The 20009-nt window shown below is 38.1% G+C and overlaps 2 protein-coding genes across 5 annotated transcripts in view; one reads left to right on the top strand and one right to left on the bottom strand.

The window, feature by feature from the left end:
• The first annotated feature begins 3710 nt into the window (after nucleotides 1–3710).
• Nucleotides 3711–13667, top strand: gna14a (guanine nucleotide binding protein (G protein), alpha 14a). The gene is made up of 7 exons (XM_083555554.1): nucleotides 3711–4188; nucleotides 9435–9619; nucleotides 9748–9902; nucleotides 11053–11181; nucleotides 11322–11451; nucleotides 11804–11957; nucleotides 12567–13667. Exons 1-7 carry the CDS (start codon nucleotides 4068–4070, stop codon nucleotides 12755–12757), a joined length of 1065 nt encoding a protein of 354 aa, XP_083411680.1. The 5' UTR covers nucleotides 3711–4067; the 3' UTR covers nucleotides 12758–13667.
• A 2190-nt stretch (nucleotides 13668–15857) lies between these two features.
• vps13a (vacuolar protein sorting 13 homolog A) overlaps nucleotides 15858–20009 on the bottom strand; it is a 42694-nt gene continuing 38542 nt past the window's right edge. For 3 of the 4 annotated variants that reach the window (XM_083553992.1, XM_083553993.1, XM_083553995.1), the window contains 5 exons: nucleotides 19811–19925; nucleotides 17889–17974; nucleotides 17679–17802; nucleotides 17317–17391; nucleotides 15858–16493 (listed from right to left, as the gene is read on the bottom strand). In XM_083553992.1, coding sequence (XP_083410118.1) covers nucleotides 16446–16493; nucleotides 17317–17391; nucleotides 17679–17802; nucleotides 17889–17974; nucleotides 19811–19925 — 448 coding nt within the window. In that variant the 3' untranslated portion in view covers nucleotides 15858–16445. Of the gene's footprint in view, nucleotides 16494–17316; nucleotides 17392–17678; nucleotides 17803–17888; nucleotides 17975–18937; nucleotides 19254–19810; nucleotides 19926–20009 lie in introns of those variants that run through there. The other variant, XM_083553994.1, reaches the window with a different exon arrangement.

Here is a 20009-nt window from a genome sequence, read left to right as displayed (position 1 = left end):
ATCATCAAAATAAAAATAAAAACACTTGAAATATTAGTTTGTACTTGATCAATCTATATAATATACGAGTTACAATAATTAAACCAATAACTTACAGTTTACAAACCCAGCCATTAGGGGGGCACAAGCCAGTGTACTCTTAGTGCCGGTCCCAAGCCCGGGTAAATGGGGAGGGTTGCGTTAGGAAGGGCATCCAGCGTAAAACATGTGCCAAATCAAATATGCGGATCACAAATGAGAATTTCATACCGGATCGGTCGAGGCCCGGGTTAACAACGACCGCCACAGGTATCGTTAGCCGACAGGGTACCGGTGGAAATTGGGCTACTGTTGGCCGAAGGAGGAGAAGGAGAGGAGGAAGGCGTCTACAGAGACGGCAGGAAAAGGAGCAGTGTAGGAGAGTAGAGGTTCGGGTTGGTACTTTAAATGTTGGTACTATGACGGGTAAAGGGAGAGAGATAGCTGATATGATGGAGAGGAGAAAGGTAGATGTGTTGTGTGTTCAGGAGACCAAGTGGAAAGGGAGTAAGGCCAGGAACATTGGAGGTGGGTTTACATATCTATCACCAAAGGACTTTCAAGGACTAATTAAATAAATACGTAAATATGCTCTGCTGGCGGCCTCTACCGGCGAGAATTAAAACAGCACCTCATCTCACTGTACAACCGTGTGGTTTTGGATTTACTGTATGTACTGAAAGACAAAGAAGTCAGTGTGAAATAAAGCAATTTACACCTTTAGAATTGTTGACATACCTGTTAAGTTGTTAGTAAGAAATGTTAATTACTCAAATTGCTATTACAAAAACCGTGTTGAACACATTTTGAGAAATTTAGACCTTCACCAAAACCATAAATTTTATGTGTTCAAATTGAAATGTCAGGACGCACAAACAACCATTTTGACTCTCTGCCCAAAAGTTTTAGATAAACAAAAATTCATATTAATATCACCTTAAGAGAAGCAAGAAGTCTTGGATATTGTGGTTTGAAGCAGACTTTAATTTATGATATTCATTTCATTCAAAGTTTAAAAAATATATTACATATTGTGTTCATTTACAGGATCAAATGTTGCAGATGTTTCCACCAGATTCCTTAAGTGTTATTTATCATGAGTGTTAATCATGTTTATGTTTTTGTCTGCTTGACAGGACCATACAAATTTGTGTATCTTGTATTAGAGCAGTTAAAATTTGGTGCTTTGAGTACAGTTCTTTCAAAATTTTAGGAGGTTTTCCAAAAACAGGTTCCACTCAGAACAGACCTCACAAGGGTCGATCAAAGTTGAGTTCTTGTGTTGTACGTCAGGTGCAGAAGCTGCTTCAAAAACAGACTCATGAATGCTGCAGCATTGCTTTGAAGGAGCATTAGGACAATTGTGTCTTGACTAAAGTCAAGCATGGTGGTGGTAGCATCATTGTCTGGGGCTGCATGAGAGCTGCTGGTACTGGGGAGCTGCGGTTCATTGACAGAAACGTGGATTCTACATGATGCCCTCCCTTTAGAAACTGTGCCGAACAGCAGTTTTCCAACATAATAATGACCCCAAACATAACACCAAGATGACAACTGCCTTGCTGAGAAGGCTGAAGGTGATGGTGTGGCAAAGTATGACTCCAGACCTGAACCCTTTTCAGCACCTGTGGGGATCCTCAAGCGGAAGGTAGAGAAGCGCCATGTGTCTAACATCCAGCAGCTCTGTGATGTCATTATGGAGGAGTGGATCCCAGCAACAAACTGTGCAGCTCTGGTAAATTCCATGCCAAGGAAGATCAAGGCAGTGCTGGATAGCAATGGTGCTCACACAAAATAATGATACTTTGGACATGTTCACCTAGTCACTATTGTTGTTCTTTTCAGAGGACAGTAAATCTATACTGCTATACAAGCTGCACATTGACTACTCTTAAATATATCCAAGTTTCATTTTTATAGTATTGTACCTTGAGAAGAAATACTAAAATATTTGCTTAAATGTAAGTGGTGTACTGACTTTTTTGAGATTCTGTATATCATATTGTCAAGCCTACACATGCTTTCTCGTAAATTTCAGAGACAAAACCTTATATTCTAACATGGAAATAAGACTCTGTGCTTTTTACTTAGGCTCTTTCGCAACTAAGAAAGCATACTTTCACTTGGAAAGCAGTTGCAAATCTGGTCCTTGATGTTTTGAATTCAGTCAACAAGGTAACCTGGCCATGTTCTTCTGATTTGTTTCTGAACCCATAAGATTCTGTAAAAAAAAAAAAAAAAAAAGTTTTGTACAACCTTGAAATGCTGGTCAATTTCGAATACAAGTCTCCTATTGACTTGAGTCTCTTTTTTAGAAAATAATGTGACTAGTATTTCTAACTGAATCATGAGAAAAGCCTACTGTAGCTTTCCAATACAATACATCTTGAGTTTGGGCTTTTAGTGTCTCAAATTACAACAAAAAAATTAACAATTGGGAACGGATTAACAATTTAATCTGGAGCTGAAGACATCTCTATAAGCATACCTACACATTATAAACTATATACTGCATGTTTCTATTACCATATTAGTCCATATTGGTGCGACTCGCTTACGCACTCTCCCTTATTTGCATATCACTGAGCCAAAGAACCATCCAAAACTTGGTTGAAAAGTTTTTTCCCCCAACATCGATCATATAATTGCTTGATGTGCTGGGTCTACCAAAAAGAACAATCATCTAAGCTTTTACCCTCAGATTTATGTAAATGTAGATTGAAAAGCCCCTCCCCTGCCCTTTGAATAACTAGTGTTCCATGGCCTGATTTTGCATTATGAAACCTGATTGACTTATATAATTACAATATTTTTTTACCAGTATTCACTCAATGTGTACCTCCTTATTCATATATATACAAATAAACTGTTCTCACAAATGTCTAGGATATCTGTAGATCAGGTAGCATAAACATCTTTCACTTCAACTAGAAGACCCAAACCTGTTCCAGCATGACAGTGCCTCTGTGCACAATGCAGACCATGAACATATGCTTTATGTGGGTTGGAGTGGAAGATCTAGATCTCCTGCTATAGAGCTCTGATCTCAACCCTATTGAATTTCTTTGAAATGAATTAGAATGCTGACTGAACCCAATGTCTACTCACCTCACCTACATCAGCACCTGATTTTACTAACACCCTTGTGGCTGAAGGATCGCAGAACTCAATGAGCACACCACAAAAATCAAGTTGAACATCTTCCCAAGAGTAGAGGTTATTATACTGGCAAATAAATGATTAAGTGTAATTAAAAGTGGAAAATACATGGTTGATAATTACATTTAATACTGTTACTGTTAGGAGATAAGAGTATATGAGGAAAGAAAACACTTTGGGATGTAGGTTTATTGGAAACTAAACATCTTTCAAATCCAACCCGCTCTAGAACAGCTTGCTATTTTGTAAATTATTGTTTAAATATGAAATTTTATATTTTATATTGTATATTGTATGTAGGCGGTGCTTCAAAAAACATAATAATGATGATGATGATGATTATAAATCCAGGAAACTTTAAGTAAACTATTTAGTGCTTGAACTTGGAATAAATCTTTAAAAAAAAGAAGCTCTAGAAGGTTTTACTTGGCGAGGTAACGACCTGAAGCACAACCAGAATCTCCTATATGTAAACTCTCCGAATATGCAAATGAGCACGGATGATGTCATAAATACGCAAATCAGCCCCTGCCGTCATTTAGCCCGTTTCAGTCTTGTTGAGCATGCGCTGAAACTTCTACAGCACTTTTCCTCCTTAAACTCCTGTCCTGTGGCCACAGCGACACGGAGCCGAGCCAAGAACCGAATAGGATGTCAGGAAAAAAAGTCCGAAAAGGAAAGATAATCGCGGATTTCTGACGTAATAATTAGAGTAAAGACACTGAGACGCGGCTGGAGGAACCTGCAGAGGAGCGCGCATGAGCTCAAAGAGGAACCAGGGCTGAACTGATCCGAGGGATAGAATACTAGGGGAAATAATTTCCAAGGAAAAAAGTACGTTTTTTAGGTATAATAAAATACGTGTATTTAGATAGAGAGATAGAGAGGTAATGGCGGGGTGTTGTTTGTCCGCGGAGGAGAAGGAAAGAAGAAGGATCAATCAGGAGATCGACAAGCAGCTCCGCCGGGACAAAAATGACTCCAGGAGAGAGCTGAAGCTCCTGCTGCTGGGTAAGCACCTCCATCTGATCTCCCTCTAAACATATATTAGTCATTATTAAGCTATATATCCAGATGTTTGCCAAGTTTTAGATGAAGAATGGCAAAAAGGCTGAAAAGGATCGCACAGTGGAGTTTGTGGGAATGGGATCATGAAAAGGTGGATCTCCATTGTGTAACCAGAAGGTGAAAATAGTGCTCTAGGAAACAAGCATAAATGGATCAAGCCACTTTGCATATTTAGAGATTTAAGCATTAAAAATAAATCCACCCCCAAGACATTTAAACATGTGTGTAATTTAAACACAGCTGGGAAAAAATTTAGTGTTGAAGATACTGGTGTGAGCTTCCAGCAAAGCTTAGAATTGCAACTTTCAAACTTAGTTATCAACAAAATGGAGACAAGCGTATTCCCCCCCCTCAGTGTCACTCATGTCTACAAACAAACCAATTATCTACATTACTTACAAATATGGAAAAATAGTGCAAACAATCTGGAAATAATTGTGGAGTGCTGATGTGGGCAAGTTACATGTGAAGGAATGGAATTAAACCCCAAAACCGACGTGTCGGACAACACACAGTGTCCAAAAACGTCAACATTCTGTCCTGAAATTGCGCTTTTTCTCCAAGTTACATATACAGTTTCCGCTTTGTTACTTCTGTTACAAGTATTTGCTTCCCCGTGTCACTGATCTCTCACTTGGTACCCAACGAAATCATAGTAACTAAGAAAAACCTCCTTCTCGGATAAGATCCGACGTTCTGAGATCTGAAATCCATCATCCAACAGATCATCCGTCAGATGAACAATGGCGACATGTTCCGCAACATGCGGCGTCTTGTGTTTGTGTTTGAGATATACGTCTTGTGTACTTTGCCTACGTTTCAAATACCTCGCTAAAGAAGCTTATAGAGTTCTGTATGACCCCAACACGGTTCAAGTTCAGATTCTGGTTCAGATCATCCATCAATTCATATTCTTTGTAGATTGCTTTGACTTGGAGACATGGATTTTCAAATGCAAGGTTTGTGTGTGTATTAAAATGTGATTACACAATAATAACAACCCATACGGTATTTATCGTGTAATGATCGGTGAGTTGTACAAGTTTAAATCGAAAATTCTAGTTTAATAAACCCAATAAGTGATACCTCCAAGAATCGTATATTAATATCATGATTTAAAGACAATTGAACCTTGAGATCTGTATTGGGGGTTGACGTTTAGGAGTTTATGGGATTGGTATTTTATGTCATGAAGCAGTTTCTTTCTTCACGCATTTGAATTTGCTTACAATCACAAGAAAAAATTGCCTTTGTCCATTGTAACGTAGCTGTTACTATTGGACGTGTGTATAGTTCAGGGACTTTCCTGCCTCCATATTAACTCTCGCACTGATCTAAGATCAGTTTAACGATCAGTCCGTCTCAATGGTTAACAGCATGGCTTTTGGTCCTACAGTGTGTGTGGCTTTAGATACCGTAGCACGGTTTGGAGAACTCTAGATTATGGCAGCAAGGCCACCGCGACTGCTGTAGGTATGCAAAAGCATGCAAAGCACAGCATCCTCTGGTCAATGATCTCACTGAATTTCCTCAAGAGCACGTATCATGCAGCACATACACTATATCTTTTTTTTTCTATCGTCTATCAGCCTTTCATTGAAATGTTCCCCGCCCTTTTATCATAACTGTACCAACCCAGACACTATAAGAGAAAGAAGAGAATGACGAGTTCTTCTCTCTCAAGTGGTCAGCGCAGCCGAGCATGTGCGAGACAGGGTGTAAAGCTCACAGTGTGGATTCTGATTAATGCCTCGAAGGATTCATTATCTCACCAGCTGACCACACCAGCTCTTCCCAAGAGACTTTGCGACACCAAGGTTCAACCTGAAAAGGAAAAAAAACACAGGTACAGCAAGGAGTAGTATGAGCCACATGAGCATGGACATTTAATTCATCTAATAAACGTTTTACAAATGTACATATTTCAGTAAAATCAGGGTTAAACAACCTAGAATAAATGTTGAGGAACAAATTATTCCCCTGGACATTATTGCGATGTGTACAGTAATATTTTGTTTATATATTATAGCCTGTCCATGCCTCAAATTTCCATTTACAGAACATAAGACCACATAAAAACGATGACTTTTCTTCTATTTTTTTTTTTTATTGGATTGGATTCAACTCAATTCAAATCACACATTCAGGCTCATTTCAAGAATACACACTTTTTCCAACACTAAGGAAACCAAAAAACTGACTGTCTCCCACTTTAAAACTATTTATTTATATTCATTCTAGATGATAGAAATGTATCTGAAAGCACTAATTTATCAACAAAAGACTTCCTTTGGACAATTGTGAAGATGGTACGGAAGGTAAAAATGATATAGGTCTGTATATAATGCTTTTAAATCATATTTCATTTACAGATAATTATTACTATATCAGAAAGCTGTTACATTTCCCAGGTACTGATTTAAGGTTTATGAGTCGTGGGATGTTCGAGAAGCCGTCACTGGGCCTTTCTGGTGTCCTTCCACCTGCAAATGTTTATGAAATGGAAGAAAGTAGGACATGTTTCGTCCCTGTGCTTCCACAGCAACTGATCAATGGTTAATGTTAACTTTAATATAGATGTGTTCCTGTTATTACTTATGTTATAGCAGCTATAAAAAGTTGCGGCTTAATTATTATTTTTTTTTTTGAAGATCAGAACAAAACAAACAAACAGAAATAAAAAATACAGCTTGCGACGTTTCCAAGAAACGCAAAAAAAACCCCCAAAAAAGGCTATTGTTAAAATTAAAATTTTAAAAACAATGCATTAGAACCTGTGAATTAAAAGTAATCAAGCAATAAAATAAAGCACTTTTTGACCAATCAGATTTGAGAATTCACATTAAGAAGATTTAGTCCAGTGTCCACCTGTGACTTAAATACATGGTTTTACTTAAGACTCGGACATATTTTACAGTCAAATGTATTCATATATTTGGTTGGACATTCTGCTGTAACTGGGATTTGTTTTAGTTTTTACTCATTAAGCTAAACAGGAAATTCTGATGATGCAACTTCCTGGTGACCTTGTAGAATATTCCAAATATTTCATATAGGGCTGAATGTGTTCAGGTAACAGGGTTGTGTAATTATACATTGTTTAAAAGCCTATAACGAACCACGACTGTAACGAAAAAGACGTGAAATGGATTCACAACAACTGTATTCGAATAACGATATCAAATAATATTAGATGTTGCGACAGAGACAAAAAAAACCAAAAACATTTCCAGTTATTTAATTAAGCCATGCCTTAAATGCGTCAAAAGTTTCAACCCTCCAATCGAAAAGGTGAAAATCAAGGATATTGAATGAATTGCTAAACCAAATGTTGTTATGTAACTCGTACCGCCAAGGAAACTTGGACCCGGGTACCAAAAATCTGACTCATTCAAATCTGGTCATTTTCATTTGTCCTAAATGTTCGACGTCACCTGGAAGTTCGTACAATTCTAATTCATGCAAAGGACTGGAGCGCAAGGACAAAGGCAGCATGAAAAATTTTCATTTCAAATTACAAATTCCAAATTTGAGAAATGCTTATAAACACTCATAAAAGTGGCCACGGAGGGAATATTATACAGCCAATTTGAGTTCAAAACTAGTAGTGTATAAGTGCTTTTCTTATACCTTTTGTTGGTTGTGCTTCTTTGTAAATCTACTTCCAGTAAAGCCAATAAGTATACACACATGCACGCACACACACACACACACACACACACACACACACACACACACACACACACCCCTACAGCCAATTTGTTTAACAAATAGTGAAGGCTTGTAGTGGTGAGTATACATGGGGAATATCACTCATTTTGTAGAAGTTACAGTTTAGATTATGAATAATTTTAGTGTCCATTTCCAGGTGTTAAAAGATTGCGGTGTGTGATTACGACCTGCGTGTCGGGAAGTCGCCTTACGCTCATATTCAGTTCAGACCTGCAATTGATTGATTTATTATGCGCGTGTATGAGAACAGAAATGAAAATGAGTTGGGGGTGAATGTGTGTGTGTGTGTGTGTGTGTGTGTGTGTGTGTGTGTGTGTGTGTGTTGGGGTTGCTTGATATGTAAATAGGTGTGGTTGTTTAACCGTTTGGACCTAAGAAATGCGACAGTCCTGCTTGTTAGTCTTGTATTTAGTCATTTAACAAACAAACAAAAAACCTGTATCATCCAAAAGTTAGCATAGTTTAAAATATTCTAAAAAAAATGTTTTGTTCATGTGTAGTTTTTTGTTGAATTTTTAGAAGCAGCAGGAAAATTCGATATTTGCATCTATAAATGTGAGGGGGTGGGGTGTGGGGTGTGGGGGGGGTAAATAGCAAAAATCGCTATTCATCCGTCAGTTTAGAAAATCTCTACCATAATTTAGTTTCAAGTTGAAATTCAAGCCACGATTGCCGTGTTGCTGTAAAGGGAACATTTGATTCTCGTAGAAGGTTTTGTTTTCCAAACAGTCAAAATATGTAAAATTTCAAAACCGAATAATAATCGCTGCTAACTGGTCCGAAGCTGAGAAAGTCTTATAGATAAGCATATAAATGAGCGCAGTGACGACACCACCGAAGCTGCAGAATCTTCCAGAAGCCCTTCCACTTTATGATCTATGTTTATGGCTGCAGCAGCATAGTTGTGGTTTGCTGTCTACTGTAAAAGACTGAGTGTTTATAGCCAGTGGAATGATGGACATCCAAACACGCATTCTCTTAAAACAAGCTGTTTACAAGCACCTTTTTTTGTTTCCTTCTTCTTCTCCTCTTTCTATTCATCTGTTACTTCATTAGCACATTAACATCACTGTTGGGGAAACTATTTCATGTTTAAACAGAGCGACTTGAGGCATTGCAAGGTCTCTCCAGCTTACACAGACAAGCAGCCAAGTCCAGGTCTCCTGTCAAACTAAAGCTCAGTTTTATGACTGTAATGATTTTAACAACAGACAGAACCCCAGCTGCAGATTTGGTTACCGAACAAACAAGGCAAAGGAGACAGTGGCATTAGAAGACACATTTAGAGGAGTCAAAAGGGTACAAAAAAGGGGACCTCCGTACCTTTCAGAGTGACAACAGATAGTATCATTGTAGATCATTTCAATATACAGATGTTGAAGACATAATATAAAAAATGTATGGAAAAGTAAACAGCATCAGTCTGAAATGTCTATCATTCTGTGTCTTATCCTCAGGTACAGGTGAGAGCGGAAAGAGTACCTTCATTAAACAGATGCGAATCATTCATGGCGCCGGATACACTGAGGAAGACAGGAAAACCTTCACAAAGCTGGTGTTCCAGAACATCATCACAGCCATGCAGTCTATGATCAGAGCTATGGAGACACTATCAATATCAATGGGCAGTGCTGACAACCAGGTTACACACTCACACTGTCTACCATTGTGTCTTGATAATGTCTTTTTTCTTTAATCTCTCCATCCCCATCTCCTGGTCTGTGTTCTTTCTTCTAAATAATGATTGGATACATATTTGTGTGGCTGCAGCCCCATGCTGATTTGCTGATCGAGGTGGATGTAGATAAGATGATGGAGTTGGAAGAAAGCTACGTGGAAGCCATCCGCTGCCTATGGAAAGACCCAGGCATCATTGAATGTTACGACCGCCGCCGCGAATACCAGCTAACCGACTCTGCCAAATAGTCAGTTAAATATTAAATGTTATAGGACATTAATTTTTCTGGTGCTTAGATTGACTGTATTAATTTGTTGTTTCTTACAGTTCTAAAAAAATAGACAGTAGGGTTTTTTTTTTTTGCAATTAAGCAGCATTTTTGGTGTAGTGGTCTACAATTCCCATTGGAGGTTTTCAGAGTCCTGCACTATGATATTTTCCTTCAGGGAACCCATTTAAAACCCTGACCCCTGACCAGTTTGTTCCATATCTGCACCTTTGGTTATTGTAAATGCCCAGTAGTGATTAAGACAAGTTGTGGAGCTCCACAACAACGTGATCCATTAATGGCACTCGGTTCTTGTCCAGAGTAACTAACAATTATCTTATTTATACAAACTTGAGCAGTTGTGGGTCAGTGGCAGCTTGATAGTGCTGGGATTTAAACTCATGACCTTTTGATCAGAAGTTCCACATCTTAACCACTGAGCTACAACTTTTAATTTTGTAATCTTAAAATAACTGGTAGCACAGTGGTTAAGGCATCGGACTCTGGATCGGAAAGGTCACAAGTTCAAATCCTAGCACCCCCACAAGCTGCCACTACTGCTCAATTGTAAGTCGCTACAGATAAGGGCATCTGCCAAATGCCATAAAAGTAAATGGTCCAAAAAAAAAAAAATAATAAATTCATGTCATGGTGTACTTTGATGAACCTCATCCATCACGGACACCATTGGTGAACAGGATCTGAGGGGAGAGTTTCATCAATCAAATTAAACCACTATGAAAAGTAAAAAAAACAGTGCACCCTGCCTGAACTAGGGGTAACGGGACCATTTTTATTAACAGGCTTGGGGATGGTGTCAACACTCAAGGCTAAAATAGGGCAGTTTTTTTGGCATCATCAAAATGCAGGGTGCTTCAGGTGCAGTGGTGGGCCAGGTGGCAAGCAAGTGATGGATGGTTTTAGACCCTTGTTATGAAAACTGGTTGGCTTCACGTGTCTTGCTGGTAACATTGATAATTTCCAAGTAGGTAGCAGTTGCAGTTACATAAGAATTATAGCAAAAAAAATAAAATTTCGCCACATTTGCCCGTGTGCCATATTCCATGTTTAGTCAATGCAATTTATTCCCAATTCTAAATGTGTTTACTTTTCCCCCCGTGTGCTACAGTTACCTGAGTGATCTGGAGCGCATTGCTGATCCAGGATATTTGCCCACTGAGCAAGACATCCTGAGAGTACGAGTGCCCACCACTGGTATCATCGAGTACCCGTTTGACCTGGAAAACGTCATCTTCAGGTGTGTTTTTCTGCCAATATCAGAAGTGCTCTCAACAAATGACACAAACTTTTAATTAACGTTGAACTTTTTGACAGGATTACCTAGTAGCCCTGTTCCAAATTAGCGAAATCTAAAATTGTTATCTATGACATCACTAGGATGGTGGACGTGGGAGGACAGAGGTCCGAGCGCAGGAAGTGGATCCACTGCTTTGAGAACGTGACTTCCATCATCTTCCTAGTGGCGTTGAGTGAATACGACCAAGTCCTTGTTGAGTGCGACAACGAGGTCAGTAAATCCAGACCTTCATTCCTTCACCAAACTTTTGAGTTTGGTTCCTCTCAGGTTTTCTTCGTCATATCATCTCAGGAAGTTTTTCATTGCCACTGGCTCGCTCATTAGGGATAAAATGATAGGAACTCATTTCTATTTATATATTAATATAACTCCCCCCCCCCCCCCCCCCAATCTATTTACCCCTGTAAGGGGGACAATGTCCTGTTTTAACAGTGCCATACAAATAAAATTGATTTGAATAGAAACACAGATGACTTGAATAGTGGAATGAACACCAGGGCTGATCGTTCTTTTAATTCACTATTTCAACTCTTTTTTTTTTTTTCCTTTTGCTTCTTCTCAGAACCGTATGGAAGAGAGCAAAGCTCTGTTTAAAACAATCATCACGTACCCATGGTTCCAGCAATCTTCAGTCATCCTGTTCCTCAATAAAACGGACATCCTGAAGGAGAAAATCGTCTATTCCCACCTTGCCAATTACTTTCCAGAGTTCACAGGTAATATGAGCTTAAAGCAGATTCACTGCATGCTATAAATCCTGCCCAAATAGTTCTAATAAAACTGAAGATGGTGACCAACAGCAATCGCAGTACATTCTGGAGGTCATCAATTTTCCAGTGAAAAGATTATTAATGAATGATGCAGCTTCCTTTTGTGTGTCCAAGTTCACAAATTTCGACTCAAATTGAACTACATGGACCAAATCAACGCTTGGAGGCTAAATCCTTTTTCACATTTGTATAACTACCAGGCTACAAGACACATAAGTGTAGGCTGAACAAGGAAGAACTTTTCCTACGTAATGACTGATGTATTGCTTCACCATACATAACTAACTCCAAACGTGCAGCGAAAACCAATGTCAAAGCTCAAATACAATATGATTGGCAAGCGAATGTTATATGGAAGTTGTAGGACTTCAACATTTATCCTCATCATTTATCACCTTGTGAATAAAATGTCACTGATTAGCAGGAAACATCAATTTTTATGTCAAGCTATAGTGTTGTTTTGCAGCTTATGGACTGTACCCTCGTTCTTATTTGTGAACTGCGCTTACCTTATGCAGCATCTCTTTCTTACCATTGTGTTCATTGTGTCTCAAGGCCCCCAGGGTGACCCTAAATCAGCACAGGAGTTTATTCTGAAGATGTACCAGGAGCAGAACCCCGACAAAGACAAGACCGTCTACTCCCACTTCACGTGCGCCACCGACACCGAGAACATCCGCCTGATCTTCGCCGCAGTGAAGGACACCATCCTGAGAAGCAATCTGAAAGATTTTAATCTAGTCTAAAACCACATTTCGAACCCCAAGTCCAGGAGCATTAACCTCTTCCTCCTCTTTGACAGAACTTCCTTTACATTTTCTCCCAGCCTCAGTTCTGGAGGTCAAAAAAAGAACCTCCAGAAGTGTTTACTGGAAGGACCATGGGACTGAATTAAGGTTGGGGATACCATACAGGTTCACACTGAAGAAGCAGTTTGTGGCTTTTTTTTGTTTTGTTTTGTTTTTCGGATCTTCTTTCGGGGCTGTAACACACTAAATAGAAGAAAGTAATTCAGATGTAGCTGCTGATGGTTGCTTTGCTGAATGTAGTGGTGATTTTGGGAAGGGGCATGATGTTTAAGATTATCTGAATCTTTCAAACAAGGGCATGATTTTCTGAACGTCTGAGGAAATGTACTTGTTTGAACTTCACTCCACATGTACAGAAATGTCCGAGTACAATTACAGTTACACGCACACACACAACTGTCAGATGAAAATGCCTTCCGTGTGAATTTAACATAGTTGCACTCGTCTTTAGTCAAATTGTGCAGAGTCAGCCGTATGCTATTTATTTTTAGTTTAAACAAGGTAAATTTCTTTCAAAAAAACAAAAAAACAAACAAAAAAAAACTATACCTCCTTCACCATGCAACCTTATCTGCTGTTGAGATTGCTTTCGAGAATGTCTGAGAAAGTAAAACCATCTTTACTACCTTTGACGACATCTTCGACCAAAGTAATAACAGCTTCCTGGTGTATACAAATGTGTAGTTAATGTATTTTGTGATATCTTTTCCACAGATTTCTTATCTCTGTATTTAAACCAAATGTTATATTTAAACTTAAGAATGAAATTAAAAAAAGAATAAAACGATATTGTACTCTCAATAGGTCTTCACTCTGCTGGAAACCAATAAAATATTTTTTAAAAGTTCGGTTTGTTTAAACATGTTTTTAAAGCTGCCGAAAAAGGATAAATGTACCGGAAATGGGAAGAAATTTTTTTCCGTGCTTCGATGCAAAATCAGTGAAACCGAACGTACATTTTTTTCCAAGCTTTCCATTTGGAATTTTCAAAATAGACACAATTATACCCACTTTTTTGTGTGCTTTTTTTTTTGTATGCACAAGAATGATCCCATGAATCATCAGATTTACTCAGACCAAAATGTACAACAGTCTCAATACAGGCTTTGATAACCTGTTTCCCATGTCAGATTATATGATGCAGATCTTTAAACAATAGACCTACGATCAAATATGACCAAAAATAATGACCACAGTCCTATTGGTAGCTTTTCAAATAATCATCAAAGTTTGTACGACAGAATATTCAATGTGAAAGCGGCTAAAGGTTATCTAGCTGGCACATTTCACAATTTAACCAATACCTGGGTACAATCTTATTGGTCGAGATAAACATACTCCTGAGGTTCCACTGCCCCTCTTCCCTCCGTGGATCTTCCCACTTCGACCAAGGCCTGCCTCTGGATGGTGTTCTCTTCATTTGGAGGCCACTCTGTGCAGCTGAGGACGGTTTCTCATCAACACCTTGGGTGGTGCCATGAAGTTCCGGAGTAAGAACGGGAGCTTTGAGGATGGATTGGACTGTATTTAAATGTCAACAGTCTCCTACACTGACTTAGGATTTTAGTTTGCTTCTGATCATCATCACTGACCCCGCAACATGGTATATCTGCAATTAATGGACATTCGGTGAAACCCAGATGAGGATGAGGTTTCCTCTTGAGTCTGGTTCCTCTCAAGGTTTCTTTCTTTGCCATCTCAGGGAGTTTTTCCTTCACCACAGTCGCCACCGGCTCGCTCATCAGGGACAAACTTACACTTATAAAGAACATCTTAATTTTTTATCACCACATTATCTGTGTGAAGCTGCTTTGAGACAATGTTAAAAGCGCTATACAAATAAAAATTAATTGAATAATTCATGTAATAATTATTACATTGACAATACAAATAAACAGCCATAAAAATGTTCAAACACTGATTGATATGTATTACAATTATCATGAGTCCAAAACCTTCTTTTCAACTACTAAAGTACAAATAAATGTACGTGTGTTGTGGCAAATTCGAGTCGCGAGTTTCTTCCATCATTTATTCCCCTCGAAATGTTCTGCTTGCTGTTGAACTGACGCTGAACCGTATGTTGGTGATGAGTAGATACCACCGAGCGCCAATCAAAACAAGTTCGAAACAGATCACGTGCTCTACGCTGATTTTTGGGATTGCTGCGTGTTTGACCAGTTACGTTTTTAGACTGATTTTGCAAAATGTTGTCAAGTAAAATTCTCCCCAAATGGAAACACTTTAAAGTGCAGATGCGTGAAAAAAGCTACTTCAGAATTACGTTTACTTCATTACTGTCCACCACTGATAACAAACTAACTATTTGTCAGATTATCCCTTGTCAGATTATCTGATGAAGCTCCTCTAACAATAGAGCTATGATCCAAAAAATATTACTACGCCCCTATTGGTGGCTTTTGAATGATCGTCAAAGTTTGAATATAAAAAAAATCCCCCACAAAGGTGTTATTTTTAACCAAATTCAGATTACAATCAATCGTACAGCATGAAAGCAGTTAAACCCACCAGACCAATTTCACTTATATGCGAGTACAAATTTACCAAAATATGAGTGCAATCTTATTCACGTTAGAATTATTACATTGACAATATAAATAAAGGAATGCGTATAAATTGTGACCTTTATTAATAGTCTAATAATAAGTCTCCTTAAGCCGAAAAAAAAAAAAAAAGGGACAGGACACTGCTGTAATAATCGATAAATACTTAATAAACAAACTGTACATTAGCGCCCTCTGTGAATGTTACGAGAATTGTTATTGCATATTATATCTCAGAGATGGGTTCAGGGCTTAAAGTTACAGAGGTGAAGAGCATCCATCAGCATGAGCTGCATAGAAAGGCAGAGAACAAAATGAACAGTAGGTATCAAAGCCGCTGATTATTTACAATACAATACTGTCGAGCAGCTGTAAACAGTTAATATCATACACTCATGGCTAAAGGGAAGGCTTCATGCAAAAGCCATAAGTACAAAAATAAAATTGTAGAGGATGACACGCTGATATGTTCGTTTTTTTTTTTTTTTTTTTTTACTTAATTATTAATAAAATACATAAATATATCGGTAATTTGTTATTTCATTCAACAAATAAAACTGGTATGTCTGAATGGAGGAACAAGCAGTGTTTACTGACAAAAACGCACAAACCGTACGATGGCATCGACATCGATTTCGGTGATTACTGAGCTGGAAAAAAAAAAAAAAGATTCCTGAAATGCCGCTGACACAAACGCATGCTTTTCTAGATTTGGCTTTGCAAAATAAGTGATCAGATTTGCTTCCATACATTAGGTACTTCTGTTATGTCTACACACGAGTGATGCACGTGAGCGATCCACACACCCTGACTAAAATGAATTTGTAAACAAGAACACACACACACACACACACACATACACACACACCCCCACACAACACTTTTTTTTAACAGTCACTATAACGTACGGTAGATCTTCGGTTATTTCTGAGTGACCGATGTGCAGTGTAGTGTAGTGTAGTGTTGCATATAAGTGAAGGCACACACTAAAGTGATAGAGTCTCTCTTGAAAACGTGTGTGTGAGTGAGTGAGCTTTTCTCAAGGCTACCAGACACACAGGTTATTTCTGAAGGCTATCTCTCGCATCCTGAAGCTTGGTCAGAACCCACTGTGGAAAAATAATCACAGAAAAAAATTAAATCAAACAAAATTGAGAAAAAAAAGCATTGAAATTGTGCAGAAGTGTGAAACGAAACATTTGTGCCTCTTATTCAGAGCAATAATGGTTTAGAATTAAAAGGGGAATAATGGCGCCATTCAGCAGCCAGTAACCTCCAACAATTCTTACTCTCTACCCTACTGATTGGGTAGAGCAAAGGGCCAAACTGATCCTTATTCAGCATAAAATACTCTTGAGGAACGTGTGATCTGTCCCGTTCTTTATATATAAGATAGCAGATGGACAGGATCGCCTGCTGACTGGATACTGACTTTACCTACATTAGTACCTGACTTTACATTTACCTTTCTGGTTGAAACCTCTCTCTCTCTCTCTCTCTCTCTCTCTCTCTCTCTCTCTCTCTCTCTCTCTCTCTCTCTCTCTATATATATATATATATAAATATATCTCCCCCTCTCCCTATCTCTCTCTTTCTCTCTATACATCTCTCTCTCTTTCTCTCCCTCTCTCTATACATCTCTCTCTCTCTCTCTCTCTCTCTATATATATATATATATATATAGCTCATCTCTCTCTCTCTCTCTCTCTCTCTCTCTCTCTCTCTCTCTCTTTCTCCCCCCCCCTCCTCCTCCTCACTATATATATATATCTCTCTCCCTCTCTCTCAAAAAGCACTTCTCTCCACAAAGTTCCATCCATATAGTAAATCTAAATTAGTTTTTTGTTTGTAGTACATCTACACTAATATAGCTGAGGAATACACAGCTGGATGTGTGAATGCAGCTGTTTATCAGCAGAACCCTCATCATACCTTGGCTATTTCTGGAGTCTTGAAATTGATGATCTTCCCAAACTCTTTGGCATGAAACACAGACTTCACCCTTTCCTGTAAAAAAAAAAAAAAAAAACACAAAACAGGTGTAAAGAAAGCACTCATAAATATGTGCACATGATCAATGCTGACAGTGTTAATAGAGATATAGAGGTCTTATTTGCTAAAGACAAGGTTTTTCCATGCTAATCGGCTTGGATTCTATTTTGTCGGAATATTTTAGATCAAACAAATAAACGAATATTCAGAAATAAATGAATACACGTTTGTAATATAATTCCCTCAATTAATAGTAATTACACCACACAGCCCCGGTGAAAGGAAGCGAACGTCTGCTGTACCTTCGCCTCGATGCGCAGTCTTCTGTCTTCTACAATTGTGGGATCTTTGGTGAATTCATCGAACAGATACTGCCATTCGCACGTCAACTGTCCAAAAGTGCCCTTAGTCACGAAAAATATGCCCCTGCAGATAGAGGAGGTGGATGACATCGCTAGAATGATACTTTACTCAGTTGGATAGGTTTATAGACGGTTTGGATTTATGCAAACCTTTTGGTGATCATCAGGAAATCGGACTCGTTCACTTTGGCATGAGCGAAGTATCTGTACTTCGCAAACCGTCCGTTTTCAATTTTCTAATAAAATATAAGAAGGAAAGCGGTTACAGGTTGAAACGGCACAAATGACTACACATTTCGATCTACATCTATCAGAACTATACGATCGCCGTTTACAGCAGGATAAGAGTTGAAGAGGAACACAGAAAGTGGTTGGATGTCACACAAACAATGGGCAGAATAAATGATCAAACGTAAGGGAAAAAAAAAGTGTTGGGACACCTGACTTCAGCCATATGTGGTTCTTCCTCAAACTGCCAGCACAAAATTGGAGGCTTTTGTGCACAAATGAAAATATGATCACGAAGGTTACATTGGAAGATCTTGATTGACCTGCTATAGAGTTCTGACCTCAACCCTATTGGGGACTTTTGGGATGAATTAGAAAGCTGACAGGACTCCAGGCCTTATGACTTCACCCTATGTTTTATATTACTAACACCCTTATTAATAAATGAGTGGATTGTAGATTGGGAGGTTCAGAAAGCACACATGAATCTTATGGTCAGGTGTCCACAAACCTTTGTCCATATTGTGAACATGGAGAGGGGTAACACAGTGAATTTGAATGCAAGATGAACATTTAAAAAAACAGGACAGCAAAAAAAATTCTTATATCTAAATATTGCCTTTGCAGTCAAATTTAGTTCACACTTATATAATCTACTATAAAATAGTACCAGATAGATAAATCCAGTCATGCAGTCATATCAAATGTAGAATTGTTTTGAGAAATCACTCTATACATTTTGGTTTCATTTATGAGTTCAAAGACATTTCTAATACATCAAGTCCTCTTTACGACACTGTACCAGAGAGGAATGTGTGATAACGTGCAAAACTAAAGACACCAAAACACGTCTTCATTGATCGACTGCCTCAAGTGTATATGATAAATATCCCACAAAATATCTAAATATTACCAGCACAGAGTTCAGCATTAAGGGGATGATGAGATATGAATGGGAAAATGACAAGACATGAATTTTGAAGTGATTTTATTTCAGAAAAGGGAGGAAAGGAATCAAGAAATGGATGGTGGATATGAATAAAACAATAGAATGAAATCTTAAAAGCAATAAATCTATTATTAAAAATCTTAACAACAAACCATCATATTTAGATTACTCATAAATCTAGTTCGCTGTAAACAGTGTATAACTCTGAGTTTATTAATGGCACTTGTATGGTTTTGCGTGGCCGTCTAACAGGTCTAATAACACAAGTTTTACTAGCTGTCCTGATTCTCATCCTCATCACTGTCAGAGCTATTCCATGCAGATAGGGCCACTCTTTTCTGCAAACACGACAAAAGAGAGGAGAGCTACAGTCAGGACAGCTTCTTATGTTAAAATATAAATTCTACACACATCACTAACCTTATAATAAATCACTGATTAAACTACAGGAGAATTAATGATGGATGAACTAACAATTAATTTTCGTTTAGTTGTTGTTAAATCGCCAGAAATACGAAACATATACTTGAAGTAATAACTACAATATTTACTGGTCACTTTTCTCACCATATTGCCAGCCCATATTTGATTTTATGTCATCTAGGGGTTGTAAAGGAGTAACATAAAAAGCTAAAAATCAGCAAATAAAATTTCAGCAATGAAGAAAGGGGTGTTTCAAAATCATTGGCCAAAATAAATAAATAAATAAAATTAAATACATTTATATATACATATATACACACACACACACACACACACACACACACACACACACACACACACACACACACACACACACACACACACACACACACACTTAAATATTCTGAAAATGTGTATTTAAATGTTAATATTATTATTAACATTTAAACTTTTTGGAAGTTAAACGTGTCACCTGTAACATCTGGCTGCCGAAGCCCTCTCTCTCTTTATACGGTCTAATGACGCCGTCCTCGTGAATGAACCGCGGCGGTCGCAAACTCTCCACATCCTGAGACGTTTCTGCCGCTCTGAATGCACAGAGGGATAATTATTGGCCAAACAATTTAGAAAATTGCTTTAGTTATTACAACAAACTTAAATATAACTATTTT

Source organism: Silurus aristotelis (genome assembly GCF_946808225.1).
Source record: "Silurus aristotelis genome assembly, chromosome: 11".
NCBI classification, from domain to species: domain Eukaryota; kingdom Metazoa; phylum Chordata; class Actinopteri; order Siluriformes; family Siluridae; genus Silurus; species Silurus aristotelis.
The sequence above is the reverse complement of the archived record's forward strand: the minus strand, read 5'-3'. Positions and strand labels throughout refer to the sequence as shown.